The sequence below is a fragment of the Takifugu flavidus genome, chromosome 6, assembly GCF_003711565.1.
Source record: "Takifugu flavidus isolate HTHZ2018 chromosome 6, ASM371156v2, whole genome shotgun sequence".
Taxonomy (NCBI): Eukaryota; Metazoa; Chordata; class Actinopteri; order Tetraodontiformes; family Tetraodontidae; genus Takifugu; species Takifugu flavidus.
This window is the reverse complement of record NC_079525.1, coordinates 10024064-10044166: the sequence shown is the minus strand read 5'-3', so window position 1 is coordinate 10044166 and position 20103 is coordinate 10024064. Positions and strand designations below refer to the sequence as shown.

Below are 20103 nucleotides of genomic sequence, written 5' to 3'. Positions count from 1 at the left end.
TTTCAGGAAGAACTGCTGAAGAAAATGGAAAAATGCGAAAAGCTGGGAAAAGAAGTGAAGACACTCAACTCCAGCCTTTATGAAGCTGAGGCAAAAGTCCATCACCTGCAGAAACGCAAGCAGGAATTGGCTCAGAGACTTGAAAGATACCAAGACCGAGTGCTGGATCAACATATCGCTGAGGTTGGCAAAAAAACAAAAAAAAAACAGATTGTTACAGAAATCCAGCAGTTGGAGGACAAAAATCATGATCTGGCTGACAAAATTTAGAGATCAGTCATTAGACGTGATTATCTGATATAGCAGGTCAGAGAAAGGACAAAAGAAAAACTCCATATGGAGATTAGGTTTGAACAGCAGCAGGAAGAAACAAATGATCTGAAGGACAGCGCAAGCCACTTATAAAGAATAAAAAGAAACCTGGCCTCTCCAAATTCTTCAAAAATCTGAAGATTTTTTTAAAAAAGAAGGAAAACTGCCCGTCAATGTGAATGAGGAAGAGATGTCGAGGCCCAGATAGATTCTGTCCCTCCACCCTCTGGTCACTGACGGCTCCTGTTTGATCATTTAAAAAAGCTTTATAAGTATTTTATAATTCTACTGGCTACATTTACAAGCTCCCATCACTTCCTGCATGGATGAATCCATTGAGAGCTAAAAAATCATTAGTGACCAGATAAAACACTAGTCCTACCAACAAGTCCAGATTTGACCTTTCAGTGACCATTACTGCACCGTGCAAATTTGCACATACACATTGGCAGTTGTGTTTAGAAAAATGGTAAAATAAGAAAATTAAAATTCTTCACTGTGACATTGTAATTAATCTCAACCAAACTCTGGTACGATGCAGAGTCATGAGTAACTGGAAGTTTAAGAGTATAATGGATCCACCATTATAGCAGCCAACTCTTGGTCACCTTGCTTCTTAAACCTGGATCTTGAAACATCCTGCTCAGATGGACATAACAGCGAGTAGGGCTTCCAAAACAAGAAATGAAAACCTGAAGTTGATCCCTAAATAAATCGGATGAACAGGGCTTGAGGTGACAATAGGAAATGAGCTGAGAGGAATGTGTGACAGATTTCAGAAGGAAGATAATAAGTTAATCAGAAATGGAGCGGAAGTGACAGAATCACTCTTCCACCACTTGATTTAGCAAGTGCCGTGAAGTGTTTATTCCCCTTCATTACAGGCCCGCCTATACATCCACGTGTCCACAGATTTGTGGAGATTACATACACAAGTTTTTGTGGTTTGAGTCTCACCTCTGTTCGCCTTGTACAGATTACTGGATCGCAAAAAAATACGATGTATTCTTCCTGTGTTTTATCCTAGAGGTCAGACGGACCTCTATGGATTACATATGGCTTATTGATCCCATAGGTTATATATAGGGTATTGATCCTACAAATCACATATGGCTTATCGATCTCACGGATCACATATGGTTTATCGATCCTATGGTTGACATATGGCTTATTGATTGTAAGGATCAAATATGGCTTATCTATCCCATGGATCACATATTGTTTATCAATCCTATGTATTACACATGGCTTATTGATCCTACGGATCACATATAGGTTTGCCATCCTACGGGTCACATAAGGGGTATTGATCCTGTGGATCATATATGGGGTATTTTTCCCATTGGAAAAGCAAGTGTAGTTCACGTCTAGCAGCAGTCTTTACTGTCTTTGAGAAGCCAGAACAGTCAGAAGCTGCCACCCAATGATCAAGTATGTAGACCTGGAAGGCTCCACGGTTCTCCAAAGATCCTACCAATCAATGCTGACCTCCACAACAAATCACTTTTCTTGGCCCATTACCAACAATTCTGAAAATTCAATTAAACTTTTTGGGGTCTTTCGCTAACAGACATACAGACAGACGCCGGCTGTCACATAATCTTGTTGGTGGGGGAAATAATATAAAGAAACGACCGAATTTGCCCTCAGATATATTTCGTTCGTGCGTTACACGTCTCTCTCTCTCTCTGTCTCTCTCTCCCTCCCTCTCTTTAAACTCCAGCACATTCCTAACGCCACCTCCAGTCGCGGTTAACGTGCGTGCGGTTGTCAGGAGAGTCGCGCACGGTTCGGCGTATCGTGTACGGCTCTCCCCGCCATTTCATCGTGTCTCGAGCTGGAATGTCTAGTAGCGGCTCGGGCTCGTCCTCGCGGAAGGAGTTCGATGTGAAACAAATCCTCAGAATCCGATGGCGGTGGTTCGGTCACCCCGCTGTGCCTCCGCCTCACTCTCCGCCGCTTGGAGACTACTTCGCTGGGAGGAGAACGAGCGGCAGCTCCGGGGACGGACCCTCAGTTAGCGGCTGTAGCGGAACAAATTCAGACAGCGTGCGCACCAGCGCGGGCGGCCACGGCGGTCTGGTGGTCAGCGGCAGCGCCGGGTCGAATCTGTGTCACGGGAACGGCGGCAGCAGAAAGTTTGCTGATACTACGGGAAATCGTATCAGTTCGGGAGGAGCAGCGGTCGGAGCGACGGGGAACTCTGCCCCGGTCCTTCAGTCAGCCTGAGTGCAGAAGCTCCACCGCGGCGCTGTCCTGGGTTTCCCCGCCGCCTCTTCGTCGCTCGCGGCCGGGAACAAGTATGGAGCCCTCCGGTGAGGTTCCTGCGCCGCAACCGGTTCCCGAGCGTGGTGCACAGGTCGGGTTTGACGAGGAGGCAGCAGTGGCGGCACCGTCGGGCATCGAGGAGATCCACCCGGAAACGGACTCCAGCTCGTGCAGGTAAGAAGGATGAGTTTTTAATGTCATGAACTTCAAAAAGGATACTTTAATAAAAAATATTGTGTTAAAAGATGTAGTGTTCTGGTTTCTACTGTCACATTACATGGACAAATCCTAATTAAAAATAAAATTGTCTATTTGACAAGAGGTTGAAATGTGTCAGCATCACAATCACAAAGAATCTCCAACCATGAATTAATCAGTGATCCGTCAGTTCTCCTCACAACCTCCGAGAACCAAGCATAACAAATAAGGGCTTTATTGCATTAGTACTCGTGTAATAATTTAGTTGTAAAATGGGCTGTGCTTAGTGTGTTGCTATATACCTGGAATTATTTTGTGGCCAGCTGTGCTGGTTCAGTTTAAACTCATAATCTCTCACAGTGCTTTCTGATTATTTGTAAATGCCTGATGGAACGTGTTGCATGAATGGAGAGGCATTTAATTATTGGTCACCATGGAGACTAGATAACAAAGCAATTTATTACAGCTCACGCCTCTTTGAGAGCATCTGTACAAAATCCTAGTGTTTATATCATGACACCAAAGATGTGATGAAAATAATCTCCGTTCCTGTCAGTTTTCTATACATCATGAGGCCCCTTAAAGCCTCCTAACGTACTCCATGTTCCCATGACACACATCAGAAAACGATCAGAAAGTGATTCATGGATTTGCAAAGTGCACAAATACACTTCAGTGGGAGTAAAGGCATGCCTGATTTTTAAGGTCAATATTTGTAGCTTTCACTTGCACTTGTGCATCTTACTCGTTTACAAATGCATGTGAAAGGTGAAGGTCAGGAAAGTCATATGGCTTTTTAAAAATAGATGTGGTTATGCAAGGGTTTGATATCATGTCTTCAGTATTGACGGCAGCCAGGATACAACTGCAGTGTATGTGGTGACTGTGTATGCAGCTATGCCATGAACATGCCTTGGTTGCCATGTCAACACATTCACTGGTTTCTGCACACTGTGTGTGTGTGTGTGTGTGTGTGTGTGTGTGTGTGTGTGTGCGTGTGTGTGTGTGTGTGTGTGGTGTGTGTGTGTGTGTGTGTGTGTGTGTGTGTGTGTGTGTCTTCACATTGTGTAGATATATAAATAAATAGATATGTATATGCTGCTCCCATGCTGTGGAGAGCTCCTGGGTACAATATGATACTCCAACAACCTTAGCAGAATCTCAGATGGCCCATGAGATGCACTCTAAATCCCAGACTGGCTGTAGTCCTGTGTAAACTTTACCCATTTTTCCACCCCCATATCCTTTTTTCTTTCAATCCCACCATCCTCCCTTCATCTTTGCATCTATTCCTAGTAACCCTCCCTGATGTCTCTGCCTCCGTACCATATTACTCTCAACACACCCTGTCCATTCATTTGACCTCTTATTTTCTTTGGAATGGTTTGGAATGTGTATTTACATGTCTTACAGTGGGTGTTTTCATATAACAATGCAGACACAGTCCCTTCATGATTGCTGTATCTTATAAGCATTTGATTTGCATTAGGTGTTTTCCTACTGGCTAATAGGGCTATATAGTTAATCACAAGAGATTTTATGTGGGTGTATGTAGTAGAGATAGAGAGAAAGAGAAAGGGAGAGAAAAAGTAGCTGTGAGTGTCCTTGCCTGGTGCATGGTTATGAAGACTCTTGTTGCATGATGTTGATTTGCCCGAGCCATACTCTTTCCTTCTCCCTTTTTGTCTCTGTGTCCATGTTGAGTGGCTGCCAGGCACAATTAAGGGGACTGGAAGGCAACATTACCGCGCTTCAAAGCGATCTCCTCTGGCAGTATTTAGCCTTAATATTCATGCGCAAGCATATACACAAACACACAGACTGCAATGTTCATGCAAACCCACGCTGGTTGACTGGAAAGCTATCCAATAGCGTTGGTGGAGTTCAATTAGGGGAGGGAAGGGAGGAAGCTGAGGCAGAGATGGATGTTTAGAAGAAGGGGTGAGGTGGAATGAATTCAGTGATGGATTAAGATGAGATATACACTGAAAGTTGGGATGGAAAATGATGAATCACAGCACATGAAATACTTTATCAGCAGTGAACCAAATGTGGGAAAACACTGTTTTTTCCATGGCCTCTAAAGACTGAGCGCATATAATTGAAAATTGCTTTGTAACACATAAATATATAGTTCCACTTTCCTCAAAATTACCTTTTAACTTCAAAGTTAGTTAAAGGTCACATCTTTTAAAGTGAACATAGAAATAAATATCTTTCTTTCTTTAACTTTCTTTAAATAAACTCCAATTTTGGTGCTGTAGCTATACATTGGTACTGATGAATTACCATTCACTCCACATCCTCAGACTGGGAACATAAACAAGGAGTAAAGCATTTGTGGAAGTTTAAACTAATTTGACTCAAAGTTTTGTGCCATTTCTGGTTATTTGTGTGGCTGTGAGGTACCTGATACTGAGTCACCTTGTGTTGTACCGGCTCTGCTACATATATTTATTTATTTACTCCTTGTAACAAAACAATTTAACTGGCAGCTTTGGCGACATCTTTGAGGGGCTTGATGCTACATGGAAACATGGCACTGATCCTAAAGCTCTGCATAACATCTGTCTGCTTGTAACAAAGGAAAACCAGCATCCACACATGTGTTCAAGGTCTCCCTCTCTGTCTGTCTGTCCATGTTTGTTGCTGTGAATCTTTGCAAGGACATCGAACAGCAGCGCCACGCTGTCCTCATGCGTGTCATTGGAGCCATGTGCATGTCCAGAGGAGTGTATGTTCACAGCCCTGTCCCACGCCGATGTCACCTTCCGCAAGATGGAGGGCTACCTGAGGTCCCGACAGCTGTGCGATGTCATCCTGGTGGCTGGAGAGAGACGGATACCTGCACACAGGTGGGGCAGAGGGACACTGAAAGCTATTCACAGGTGTTGTCATTCTAACCAGCCAGCATCCGAGATGTGTGAAATCTTTTTGATTTGGTCATTCACTTTTTATTTCGGTGACAATAATATGCCATTTGGTTTAGTCCACTTGATGGTGTTAAGATAATCGTAAAATTAACCTCCCCCAAACAAACATAGTTTGTATGTCTGGATGTCCCGTTTTTGGTTCTTCATGAAAAACCTACAGATCTTTTGTCTCTAGGAGCTCTGATGCATCGTTACTGTTACTGTGAGCTGATCAAGAAAGTCTGTTTTTTGTCTGTGATGAAAATATTCAGTAGTTACAGCTCTAAATTAAACATTACACTTATTGTACTTACTTTAACAGATATTTACAGAAGTAGGCAAACAAGCGCTGCAAAACACATTAATGTACACACACATAAACAGTAAATGACACAATGAAAAAAACCTTCCAAAGCCTTTTATATTTGCAACCCCTCAGTGCCACACAGTCATCTGAGCCTCTGAATAATCTTTCACACTTGCACGTGCCTGTCATCCTTGTTTTAACCGCTCCTCGTTTCCAAAATTGCTGTTGTTTTCTGGGCATGTGACCACAACTGTGGCAGCAGGGTTCATCTGCAAGAGGATAAGACAAAAGAGCGTCCCTATGAGCAGACAGACCTTTTTATTTTCCCTCTCTTTTTATTCTCTCTCTCTCTCGCCTGTCTTGTTGCATTCAGTCCTCCAGGAACAGCTGGTGTCAGACGAAAGGCCGTGTTGAACTGTAGGAGAATGACAATGGTGTGTGTAAAAGAGGCTGCTGCCATCTGAAGTTGTTTGTTATTGAATGCTTATGCCAAAAAACAGTATTGGGGTAGAAAATGTCTTGGTTTAAAAGTGATCCTTTTGTTTGCGGTTGTAGGAATCGACATGTAGCAAAAGAATATACGTCAGAAACCAAAAGAAGAAGCTGCATATGTTGAATGAGCCTTTTGCACTGTTCAGTTGCACCTGGCTTTTTTGTGGATTCCTTTTCAAGCAACACAGTTTTAAGGGAAGAGCTCTACTCAAAAACTAGAGCGCTTTAGTTTCCTGTGGGGCTCCATGCAGAAATACATTACCTTGCAAATCTATTTTTATACTCCCACATGTAGATGCCACTGCAAATTCTAATTTATTAATCCTGTCTTAGAATTGAAACAGTTCTGCAATGTTGTCTTGATAAATAATTGTGTGTCTGGGACACATAAGGGCAAAATGTGCTTGTTGGCTTTTTGCATGGACCAGTTGTGCACAGTTATGTTAATAACCATGTGAAATGTTATTATTGGAATGGTAATCATGCATGCTAACACACTATGTTGTGGAGATTTAGCAGGCACAGTAACAGTAAGGTTCATATAGTATTGTGCTAAGTTTGTGTGCTAATTAATGAACAGATATTAAAAGATTCAAGATAATAGGATTGAGAGGATTTAATGTGTGATTAATGTAGAGCTTAATGCAGACATTCCATCGGAAAGCATCTGTAGACAGAGGTCAGTCATCCTGCTGTTGGTCTTTTTACATGTCTCGCTCTGGCATATCCACTCTGAAACACAAACACAGGGTTCAGCTTCTTCTTTCCTGAATCCAACTTGTCTGTTTCCTGATTTTTTTCACCCTGCTGCCATTTTCATTAGTCTCTGCACCATTTCCATGGCTGTGTAACACTAAACTGCATTTTTTGCTGCACCTGTTTGCTTTCTCCCTTTGTGTTTACCTACGGACAGGTTTAGATGTATAACAGCTCAGTATTGTAATACAAAGATAAGTAGCTTAACTGTGAGAAAAAAGGCTCTTTCTACAAAGCTTCCTCTATGGTCCAGAAACATGATCTGATCTCCTCTCCTCTATCGGAGAAGAGAAGAGCAAGAGAAAGAGAATCCTGAGAAAGCCTCTAAAATCTCCCTCCTCTCCTCTCCTCTCCTCTCCTCTCCTCTCCTCTCCTCTCCTCTCCTCTCCTCTCCTCTTCCCTTCTCCGAGTAGATCAGTGATAATGTTGTTTCTTGTATAGTTTCTCTGCTTCTCCCCGTCCTCTTCCTCTCTCTGTATCCATCTACAGGTATTACAGGTATTGCTGCCTTCATAGCTGTATGCTAACCTACTGACCCACTCAACTCCTATACCAGCAGTTTATAATAATTAATGTATTTCCTCTGCCTATTCTATCCTCTGCCTGTACCACCCCCCCCCCCCCCTCTCTTCTCCTCTACCTGTCCTCCCCCTCCTCCTCTCCTCTCTACCCAGCCGGCCATCAGCAGGAGGGTCCCCCTACATGAGCCTGGTCCTGCTCAAGGTTTCTTCCTGTTAAAGGGGAGTTTTTCCTTGCTGGGGGTCAGGCCCTGGGATTCTGTAAAGGGCGTAAAGACATTTTTTATTATAACAGACGCTATATAAATAAAGATTGATTGATTGTCTTTAGGGATGATCTGAGACATCTGAGAGCCTCAAGCACCAAATCAACAATATGCTGACACAAACATCTGTAGAGGCCTCCAGCTCAGCTCAGACTTCCGTTTCCTTTTCTATCTAAGAAAGCCTCCTTGGAGAGAGGATACATGTCTTTTGGGGAAGAAAAAAAGAATCATCATTTAAATATTAATAAAATATAAATTAGTGGCTTTCATCTGTGTCTAACGTCTGCCTGTTTTTGTTTATTCCAGTCTACCAAACTCATAATTCATATTTATTTCCTGCTCTCAGACAGTTCTAGGTCAATTTGTTGTGATTACAGTGTCTTACATGTCAGGCTTCTCTCGCTCCCTCTGCTGTCAGGACCCATTATGGAGCATTTTGGCCGATGAAGTGGGCGCTTTTAATGTTTATTGATCGAGCAGAACAAAACAACAAACAAAATGAATATTAAGTAATGAATGAGATACATGAGATGGGAATATGGTGAAACGTTGTAATGTCAAAACTATGAAGGCATCAGTTTTCATTTAACTTAATTCACTTCAGGAGTAAAATGACAGAAAGATGATCCTAAAGAAATGCATCCTTAATTTAGTGCTTCACTTCCTAGCCTTATTTCATTCCCAACCATGTACGCACAGCACATGACTAGATGCTGATGTCTTCAAGGTGACCTTCACATCCTTCAGCTGGGAGACACTTTCACAGGATGACAACATTATGTCGCACCTGCCAGGTTGCATCTTTTACCCGTCAGGCTGGCTCATCATGGCTGCCAGGTCAAAGTGCTGACGCCTGACAAAATCTCTGTCCTCACAGACTCGTCCTCTCGTCCGTGTCCGACTACTTTGCTGCCATGTTCACCAGCGATGTTCGAGAAGCCAAGCAGGATGAGGTGAAGATGGAGGGAGTAGACCCTGATGCGTTGTGGGTCCTGGTGCAGTATGCATACACAGGTACAGACGAATACTGGCCTTTGCTTATAGAGATATACCTATAATTTTGTAATTGCCAGCTTCCAAACCAAAATGCATTTTTATGTATCATTTCTGTATTCCAGGCCGACTGGAGTTAAGAGAGGACACCATTGAGTCTCTGCTGTCGGCGTCCTGCCTGCTCCAGCTGTCCTCTGTGGTCCAGGCCTGCTGTTCTTTCCTGATGAAACAGCTCCACCCCTCTAATTGCTTAGGAATTCGCTCGTACGCTGACGCTCAGGGCTGCCGTGACCTACAGAGGGCTGCTCATGCCTACACCATGGTGGGTAGAACTCCTCCTACTCTGCAGCCTCCATGGAGGCAACAGCATTAAGGGATTTCTGACAGTGGTGCTGCATATGAGAAATGCTTAGGTTTTAGTTTAAAACCCTCCCTTTCCTAACCCTTCTGTCAGCCATCAACCCTCACTTCATTGTCTTAAAGGCTTTATATGCTTTTATCACCTCAGCTTCTTTTTTAAGTGCATAGTTTCCATGGTGACTGCCCAGTTGTTCCTCTGTATACTTTATTCTTGTTCACTCTTTATGGGCCATTTTTCACCCTGCCTCCCTCTGTGAGATTGTCAGTGTCAATGTTCCTCCTCTTTGCTCCGTTCCTCTCTTTGTTTCTTTTTAAGTGGATTACCATTCAACTTTAATTCAGGTTAATTATGGCGTAAAGGAGCTTTTATAGGGACAGAGTTCTCTCCCTGTCTTCAATTCACTCACAGCCACAATGATTCACACACTTTGCAGCTCACAGCTAATATAACCGAGTTCTAAAAGCAGTAGAATAGGCAGATTATCCTTTTTTTAATGTTATTTTAAATGTTCCTTGGGATGAACATTTCATATGACGCACATTTGTCTCCTCTTGTTTAAAACCTTCTTCACTAGCTCATATGCATTAACTTGGTAGGATTTTTGTACTGAGTATTACATTTATCAAATGTTTAAGGCCTGGCACTTCTCTAAATGATTGAAAATAGTATCAAGCAGTAGTTAATGTGCACCCTAACTTGGTGTAGTTCTTTTTGTGATGGTTCACAGTAACAGTGACCTTTAGAACTCCGGCTGTGTTTTTGTTTAATGTTGAATGCGAGTCTAATTAACCTTTTCTAACTAACCTTCATCCCCATCCTCTTTTCCACAGTTTTCTTTGTAGTCTTCACTCTGTCATCATCTATTCCGTATTCATTCATCAGGACTGTTTTGAAAGTATTGTGGTTCCTCCCTCCTCAGGAACACTTTTTGGATGTGGTGGGCAGCCAGGAGTTCCTGCTGCTGCCAGTGGAGGAGATGGAGAGGCTGCTCTTGTCTGACGATGTCAATGTGCCTGAAGAGGAGACCATGGTGACCTCATTGCTAACGTGGGTCAGTCATGATGCCCCCGCGCGGGAGAGCCACCTTCCGTTACTGCTGGCTCATATCCGCCTGCCACTGTTGCAGCCACAGGTGAGCTCAGAGATGTAAATCCCTGTTTTCATCACTCATCAATGAATCCTTTCTTAGACTGCACTTTCATCCAAAAAAAACCTGAAAGTGCCTAAATATTGTATGAGCACTGTTGTTGTTGTATGTGACTTAGTACTTAATAGGCTGAGCAGCTTTTTAGTTTGCCTTTCACAAATATTTACGCATTACAATACTGACAAATATTTGTGTTCCGTACTTCTAGTCCAGACTTTTAATGTTGTAGCTACTTTGAGAAGTTGGCTTGAACTGTCAAAAGTCTTTCTTTTCTTTTTAAAGTGAATTTCTGATAGTCGGCTCCTAAATTATTACACACTGGACCCTAAATTGAATCAAGCTAAAAATTGGTTGGGAGACACAGTTTCAGCAAACTGCTGCTGCAGGTAAATATTGTGTGCATGTTGAGGTGCATAGGAGCATAGACACACACACACACACACACACACACACACACACACACACCAGGAACAAGAAACTGCTCTATGCATTGCACCCCCAGACTTCCTCATGCTTCCAACGTCACCTAGCACCTAATCAAGTTAAGATCGTCATGGCGTTATTGTTCCTTCCACCTCCTCTTTTGATGCATCTGCCTCTGGCAGAGTGAAAGTGTAGCTGAGATGAGCAGTGAGGGAACTTTGCAACTTTTTATTTTTCTCTTATGTGCCACTCAAATCACACTTCAGCTTTAGCTGCATCAGCATGAACTTTTAACTAACCCTCACCTTGCCAGGCCCCCCTTAACTTTTTCTTTATCAATTATGGCCCAAAACTGAACTTAAACAGAGTTAGACTTAAAGAGGTGGACTAGGTGAAAGACTTTGAAAGACAGTAATTGCCTCTGTGTAGTGCTCGTCACCTACTTGCTAAACTGACAGAATAATTCACAGCTAGCCAGAGGGCTTGTGAGCTAAGAAATGCTGATAACACCAGTCCTGTAGAGACAACTAGTCAGTATTCACCAAATCACTCACCAGTTCTCTATTTCCACTATAGGACTGGTCATCACTGGGTTTCATTGTACAGAAATTAAACCATCAGTCATCTATTTTCATCACCACTGGCACTTATTGGATTCAGTACACGGCCTAATTTTCTCCCTATGCTGTCTCCATCAGAGATATATGAAGGTCATACTGGCATTTAGCAGCTAATGTTTAATAATGAGGCACAGGTGCTGATGGGAAATAATTTGATTTAACCTGATTCCATAGCTGCAAATGCAGCAGCTACCCAGATTTTGTCATCACTCCATCCAGTCCTGTGTGTGTGTTTGTTTGTTTGTGTGCAGTTTTATTATCACAAAGCAGCAACACAGACAGTCTGAGTGCATCATATAAATCCTGTTAAAGTAAACCCGACTATGAATGGACATTTTGCAGCGTATAGTGTCAACTGTCAAGAACATGACACTGTGACCCTCTTGCTTTACCATCAATGGTTGGTCAGATCTCAGCTGGGAATACAACAGTCTCTTAAAAAATCCTTGGATGATGTCGGCATACTGGGAAGTAGAGGGATGAAAGAGGGTGACATGTGGTGCCCTACAGAGGATGACTTCTTATCTCACCCTCCACACTCCTTCACAAGACGATAGATAAATAAAGTAAACGGTAGAGGACAAATGGTGGATCTCGTCTTTGTCCTTTATTAGGCACATTTAAATAAAGAAATGCCAAAGTTAGTTTGACCCTAATTTGTCCCTGGGTGATTGTGAGCATTAGAAGCGTGGTTTTCACTCTGGCGTGTAAGCTGCTTATCCATTTAACATGCTTGCGTTACGCTCTCCATGTCTGGCTGAGAAAATTGATTTTATGTTCAGTGACCAAATTGAGTTATTTGGGTAGATTCAGAATCATCTTCTTATACTGGGCAAAGAAAATAAGGAAGTAAACACAGAGAAAAATATTTTACTGAGTATTTCTATATGATATAAACACACAGACATGTTCAAATATATAATAAATATAATATAATGATCTAAATGTTACTAATGTGATTCAGACTTTCTTGCCCCTGGTAAAACCTTTCCTCTCCAACCTGTTTTTCTTGGGATGTTTTTAAAGGCCAAATTTGTAGATTGAAGTGCATGTTTTTTTTCATCTCCTTTTGTTTGTGTGTGTGTGTGTGTGTGTGTGTGTGATGAGATGTTGAGTACATCAGCCCTTTATTATGCCAGATGATTTGTGTGTGCGTGCATGCATGCCTAACTAATGGCTGGCTGATCTGAGCTGATCTAATCTCTAAATCAATTAAATGAGTTTTTTCTTGACCCTCAGTCCCCCATAAACACTACTGCAGCTAATGTACAAAACTGCTGAGGTCTTGCACAAACTGTCCACAGACACACATGCATGTATTTTTGTTCCTTATAGTTCTTGGCAGATCTGGAGTGCAACCCTCTTCTCAGGAACAGTATGGATTGCCAACGGCTGCTGATGGAGGGCATGAAGTATCACCTCTTACCTCAGCACCGGCCCTCACTGCAGAGTCCACGCACTCGACCCCGCAAAGCAACGGTTGGAGCGATGTTTGCTGTGGGGGGGATGGACGCTACCAAAGGTAGAAACTACATTTTCTCTCCTGTGTCTTTGCTGCTGTATAAGGTTGAATCAGTCTATTGTCTTTTCTTGTGTACATTTCAAAGTGGCAACTCATCACTGTCACAGATCATTCTCTGGATCTTAACTGGACAAAAGTCCTCTCTAGCTGATATTATAATAAACAAGCTCAGTGAACAATGAAAATATCTTGCCCATATTATTATTATTATTATTATACTTTAACAGTATTCTACACACTAGACATCATCCAAGAGCAATAAAACAATAAATAAATATTAAGGAGCAGACAGTCAAAGAGCAGCTTTCCATTTGAAGCTAGGATTAGAGCAAAGTGCAGTTTTTTTACTGTCTCTCCAGGTGCCACTAGCATTGAGCAGTACTGCATGCGCCAGGACAGGTGGACACAGGTGGCCACGATGAGTGGACGGAGGCTTCAGTTTGGTGTAGCTGTCCTCGATGGCCGCCTCTATGTGGTGGGCGGCCGAGATGGACTTAAGACCCTTAACACTGTGGAGTGTTACAATCCACACAGCAAGACCTGGAGCGTGTTGCCTCCCATGTCCACACACAGACATGGATTAGGTGAGTCAGAAAACAAACCTGTAGCGTTTATGATTGTAAACATTGAATTACTTGGTTTGAACTGTAATTTTGCTTTTGACACAGTGAGCTCAAGGGTAATTTTCACCTCCAAAAGGGCATTTTGATCGTAAGTCCTTCAGCCTCATGCTTCAGAGAACTTCAGCAGGAGCCGATTCTCTTTTTTTGTGTTTGAGTCTCCACTCACTGCGTGCTGTGCTATGACAACGGCAAAGTTGGATGAGGTGTGATGTGCTGCTGCTTGATCGTTTTCACCAGTAGGAACACATCTGGCGCCACAGATGTTTTAGCAGATAAATCCCTCGTGCATGGTGGTGTCAACATGCCGCTAACCCTGCACGCCTAATGCCCTTGGTGTGGTTACACACACAATCACACACAGAAACCCAGGCTTGATTAGAACCTGTCCAGGCTGATTAGTGTTAGTTATTTGCCACCATTTATCACCTGTGTGTTTGGGCTTGTTTTTCACAGGTGTGGCTGTACTTGAGGGGCCGATGTACGCAGTAGGAGGACATGATGGCTGGAGCTACCTTAGCACGGTGGAAAGGTGAAAAGGACACGTGCATCTTTCATGCATCAATTATATTCTGGCACTTTATCTTTTATTTATCTCTTGATCACCTTTATCCTAAAGTTTTTGACTGCAAACACCCAGACTGACATTTTTAATCAAACTGAATATAAACTGAAATGTTAAATTACTCTCGATTGGTGGTAATAATGGAGACAGCACAGAGAAGTGTTGTTTTTATTTAAATACAGTGTAATAATTATTTTAAAAAGAAAAATTATTGTCAACAAAGAGAATCTCAACATGATTTAGTATAAATACTCTTATACTTTCAGCTCTTCCAGTCATTAGCTATGATCAAACTTTAGCTTAATAACGTTTTGCTCCTCTTTCTTCAAATCTCGTTGCATTTCGGACAAATTCAGTAAAAAATGACAATGTTTGCTTGACTGAGTGTTTAACTTAATTTTCCATAGGTGGGACCCTCAAGCTCGTCAGTGGAGCTTTGTTGCAAGCATGGCAACTCCCAGAAGCACCGTGGGGGTGGCGGTGCTCAACAGCAAGTACGTCCGCTCCATTTTGGTCACACCTTCTCATGCACTGCAATCATAAACAGGTCTTTTCTTACTTCATGTTATTGTTAACACTATTATTACACTTTGTCCTCAAATTTTTTACAAATATGGCATCAAAATTAATTTGATTTTCTTTGATGTTCATCATTTTCATGAGAATACATGAGAATGAAGCTGATGTTTGTTGTCTCGCTGCAAGTCTTTAAAAAAAAGTTCTAGTAACACAAAGTGCCAATTTTTAACACTAATGTTGCCACTCTCACATAAGGACACTTGGCTGTTATTACAGCTGTTGAGAAGTCGAGAACTCAGAGGCTTCCTGCAGAAAGTTCTCCATCACTGCTCAGAGAATTTCTACAGGAAAACACTTTATAGATGCTAATTAATACAGAAACAACTGATTTGCCTGAACACATCTAAACACAAAGTGTGTGTGTGCACCTGTGTGTGTGTGTCTGTGTCTGTGTGCACGCGCGCACATGTGTGTCTGTGAGTCTCTGGACTCTTCCTGATGGAACTCATTACTTGCCTGACTGGTCCTATTCACTCCTTTGCCCTACTAACATCAAAACAGCTATGAATATTCACACACACACACACACACACACACACAGGGACTGAGTTGTGATGCCCTGATTGTTTTCTCAGTAATTTTGGTCAACTTTCTTTCAGCCAAACTCCATCGGTTTCAGTGTCACTACATTGAAAATGACTTCTGATGGCTAGAAATGTGTGTGCGTGTGTGTGCGTGTGTGTGAATATTCATAGCAGTTTTGATGTTAGTAGGGCAAAGGAGTGAATGGTGCGCATGCTCTATAGTGTTATCCTCTTATCTTTTCTTCTCAGGTTGTATGCAGTAGGAGGTCGCGATGGCTCGTCGTGCCTACGCTCAGTGGAGTGTTTCGACCCTCACACCAACAGGTCAGAGAAAAAGATTTTATGTGAGGAATAATCATTTCTGTCTGTCTTATACCGTGTTTTATATATGACAGAGCAAAGAAACAGCCGAACTCGGGTCACATTTCAAAAGCTTGTGTTGATCATGTTTGTTCATTACCGCCTCAACTTTTATATGCTCACAGATGGCCAATTTATCACATTTCCTTCAAAGTTGTACAAAGTGCAATAGTCTGTATCAGCTGATGTGCACCTTAAAATGTGCAGGTGGAACAGCTGCGCTCCGATGGCTAAAAGGCGTGGAGGTGTGGGTGTGGCTACCTGGCATGGCTTTCTTTACGCCATCGGAGGGCACGATGCTCCTGCCTCGTCTCTTTCATCCCGGTTAAGTGACTGTGTGGAGAGGTAAGTCTATGCATCCTCAACCATAAAAACACACAAAATATACCCAAACAAGACAGATGAGGGGTGTCAATAAGCAAGGCATGCTCATTCTCTTTGTCTTGTCTGTCTGCAGGTATGACCCTCAGACAGATGTGTGGACAGCTGTGGCCCCAATGAGCATCAGCAGGGATGCAGTTGGTGTTTGTCTCCTTGGAGACCGTCTGTTTGCCGTGGGCGGTTATGACGGACAGGTGTACCTCAGTATCGTTGAAGCTTACGACCCTCAAACAAATGAGTGGACGCAGGTCTGCACGTAATTTTATCCTTTTCCAGGGTTCTTGCCATGTTCTTAGTGTTATGTAAATGTACTGTTGCCATTGGGAAAACCTAAGACTTAAAATTCTGTAAATGTCACAAAATGGACTGTTGTCATTTATCAGAAGGATACTGAAATTGTGTTTGTACCTCATCTCATGTGGGGGCCTGATAGTTATCAAATGGCCCTGAAAAATCGGCTATTTTTGAGATATCCACCACACTGGAATCCAGGAGGGTGGGTATGCAGATGGAGAGAATGATGAAGGAATAACGGTCTGAGATGGAAAAGGATACGAGAAGACCCATAAATATATCCTGTCTTCATAGTTATACAAACAAACAAACTGGCATAGCTCATCTTTCTCTCATGTCTTCTTGTTTACTCAGATCTGTCAATCATTGTTTATTTTTAGTTTTCACCAGCACAGCCGTAAAGTTCAGTGTTTCGATCTCTTTGTTATTTCTGTCATGTATCAGTGTCTTGTTCAACTGGCTTTTTCAAGCGTGACAAAGACACAGGAACATACAATGGGACCTCTACTTACGAAATTATTTGGTTCCGGAAGTTGTTTCGTAACCTGAAAATTACATAAGTAGAGACGCGTTTTCCATGTAAATACCCTAATCCGTTCCAAGCCCCCAAAAATTCGGACCAATTTTATAAATCTTAAAAATGCATCAAAACATGTAACAAATACATGTTACAATTAGATTACCTCACAATAAATGTAGGAATTCAGTGCAAGGCTTCTCCAGGAACAAAATAATCTTACATTAGCCGTCATTACTAGCATCGAACGTTAACACTTGTGGTAACACCACCATCTAATGGACAAACATACAAACACCCACAACAAATAAAAGTTTAACGAAGGCGACGCTGGGATACACACAAACTTGTACAGATTGACGTCCCTCCTAGCCAATGGGATTACAGGAAGATGCTAGGCGATAACCAATGGCAGAGCAGCTACAAGCATGTTTGCGTTCGCTTAACTCCGCGAGGTGCGAGTAGCGGCGGTAGCGTATTTTTGCCTTTCGTATCCTGAAATTTCTTTCGTAACAAGAGGAAATATTTTCCCGTTGAGACGTTTCGTAACCTGAAAATTCCGCATGTGGAGACGTTCGTAAGTAGAGTCCCACTGTATTAGTTAATCTTAGTTCAAATGGACGAAGGTGATTTGGATGTTTAGTCCGGAGTCAAATCGTCAAGATGACCTGACGTGACCCTGCAGCGCCACTCAGTCGCAGCATCTAAAGTTGATGTATTTTTCTTGTTTTTGACTTTGCAGGTAGCACCTCTGTGTGTGGGCAGGGCAGGAGCCTGTGTGGTGGCTGTCAAGCTGTGAGAGCAGATGCTCGGTGGGCATCTGCAAAGCTCCTCTTCATCACACAGAAAAAAGTCAGGGAACTCTTTAAGGTCACCCTCCCCAACAGCATCACATTGTGTCATTAGTGAAGCAATGGTTAAGTAAGGGTTAGGTCTTTTGTCTGTATGATTTCTGATAAAGTCTTCATATCTGAATGCCTCGGCTGCAGAGGTGAGCTGCCTCCAGTCTGTGACTAATGAGGAGGACCTGCAGCGATCATCTGAGCAGGACAGAGCAGCACACAGCAGCGTCTTATCCTTGCCTGTTACTTGGTTAGTGTTGACACGGTGGAGCACATTGACACTCCCAACAGGATCTGTTTCCAGCTTTAATTTCTGCTGACAGAGATGAGGGAGGCACGGACTGTCAAAACCACCTCATCATTTTAAATCTGTTTATTTGTATGTATTGATGCTATTTTAATATATCCCTTCTTATTTTCCACTGTTGGCATTTTTTTTATTTCCATTACTTGCTTCCTGACACAAAAAGGGAGGACTTTTGACATAATCAGCACAACTTCACATGTAGCCATACAGTAATAAACTGTCATTTATCTAATATATTAGCCTGTCAACCATGTTGCATCCACAGGATGTTTATTCTGTATATTCTAAAAGACAGAATATGCTCTAACATTCACATAACTTACATAATTTACAAGCTGCACCCACAAATTGTCTAACATCCTTATTTTTTTCAATTCTTTTATCGTGTAAGTAATTATATAAAACAGAGCTTCATAGAGTATTATTAATAAGTCGTTAATGGGAAATTTTAATTTTCAGTAGAGCACAAGGGTCCCTTTTAACCAGCTGGGTTTTATACAGGGACAAAAGATCTTTTTTTTGTGTGTGTGTGTGTGTGCATGTGTGTGTGTGAGAGAGACGGTTCAGGGATTAGAAGGAGTGTATTTTTATCTCAAATGAGAATCTTCATACTTCCCTTCACGACAGCTTCAATTCCCTGCTGCTTTTTCCTCTCTCTCTCTGTATCTCTCACTCACTCACTCATTCACACGTGCACGTGCATGCAGACACTGAGCTGTATGGGGAATCATGTATACCTTGTAAAATGATTATAGCATCTACACTCTGAGTTCTATATGTGCTTGTACAAAGCAGCGCTCCCGATCATGAACACATTTACACTAAAGTCCTCATGCAGCATAAAATCTAATAACTTTGAACCCAGCATCAAACAAAATGTCACACCAGCTCAGTGGCAGGTATTAAATTCATGCTCTCATTATTTGGTCTGTTGTTAATTTTGTCTGGATATCCAGTTCTGCTCTGCGTGCATACGTGCGTGTGTGTGTTGTATATGTGAACATTCTATGTGTGGTAAGTGTACAGAAAGCAGTAAAAGCATCCAGACAGTGAGAGGCAAAGCAGGCATCCTGTCTGAACTGACAGATCAAGAGCTAATGTAGCCCCAGGATCCACTTCTGAACACACACACTCCCTAACACACACACTCACAAAACCATGCTGAAAGCCAAGTGCCCCAGGAGCCAGAGAAGATTGAAAAGCTTCCCATATTTGCCAGCATGACATCTAAAAAAGCAGAGATGGGGACTGGTGATCCCCTGAAGCGGAGCTGATGTTAATTCAAGCCCACTGTGCTGCTGCTGCATCTTTCTATTTCCTTCTGTTTTTGTTTTGAGTTGTTATATTTATTACTCTTTTATATACCGGTATACAGTATATCTTCATAGACCAAAACAAGAAGTGTGTCATCTTTGGTGTCTAGATGTAGAAATGAGCTGATCTCAGTCAGGTTAGATATGAACACAATACAAACCAGTCTAAATACTACATATACAGTCACTTGTACATATTAATCTAAAGCTCTATGTAGCCTTTATGTATTATGCTGTATTGTGTATTATACCCCATGCGTTAGAATGTCTTTTTGTACAGTTGGTCATTGGTACAGCTGCTCATTCAATCTTTTATATATATATATGTGTGTGTGTGTGTGTGTGTATCTATCTATACACATATATACATATATGTGTATATATATATCTTCAACAATTATGTGTGTAAAAGTTGTAATATGCTGTTATTTGTCTTTTATAAAATAAAGCTGAGATGTGATTCAACACTTGATAATTTGAGCCTTGATTACTATAATAGATGTTTTGACTTAAATGCTGTTACCACGAATGGAGCAGCAGCAGGTTCAGGCTTGTCAGAGTGTAAGAAATGTTTACAATTTACAGATTTACAGTTTAACCTCCGGACATCGACTACACACGTTCACTCTGTTATTTATCGCTGAGGAAGCTTTAAATCATAACTCGCTCTGACAAATGGCCCCAGCAGGGGTGAGAAATGACTTAG

The 20103-nt window shown here is 42.0% G+C and overlaps 1 protein-coding gene across 1 annotated transcript; it reads left to right on the top strand.

The window, feature by feature from the left end:
* Positions 1 to 878: 878 nt before the first annotated feature.
* On the top strand, positions 879 to 19006 carry klhl5 (kelch-like family member 5). The gene is given in 14 exon segments (XM_057035277.1): positions 879 to 2519; positions 2521 to 2754; positions 5445 to 5633; positions 8907 to 9043; positions 9148 to 9344; positions 10303 to 10515; positions 12909 to 13095; positions 13455 to 13679; positions 14172 to 14247; positions 14688 to 14774; positions 15633 to 15707; positions 15951 to 16088; positions 16201 to 16372; positions 17678 to 19006. Coding segments are annotated over 14 exon segments (2352 nt in total). The 5' UTR covers positions 879 to 2154; the 3' UTR covers positions 17735 to 19006.
* Positions 19007 to 20103: the final 1097 nt, after the last annotated feature.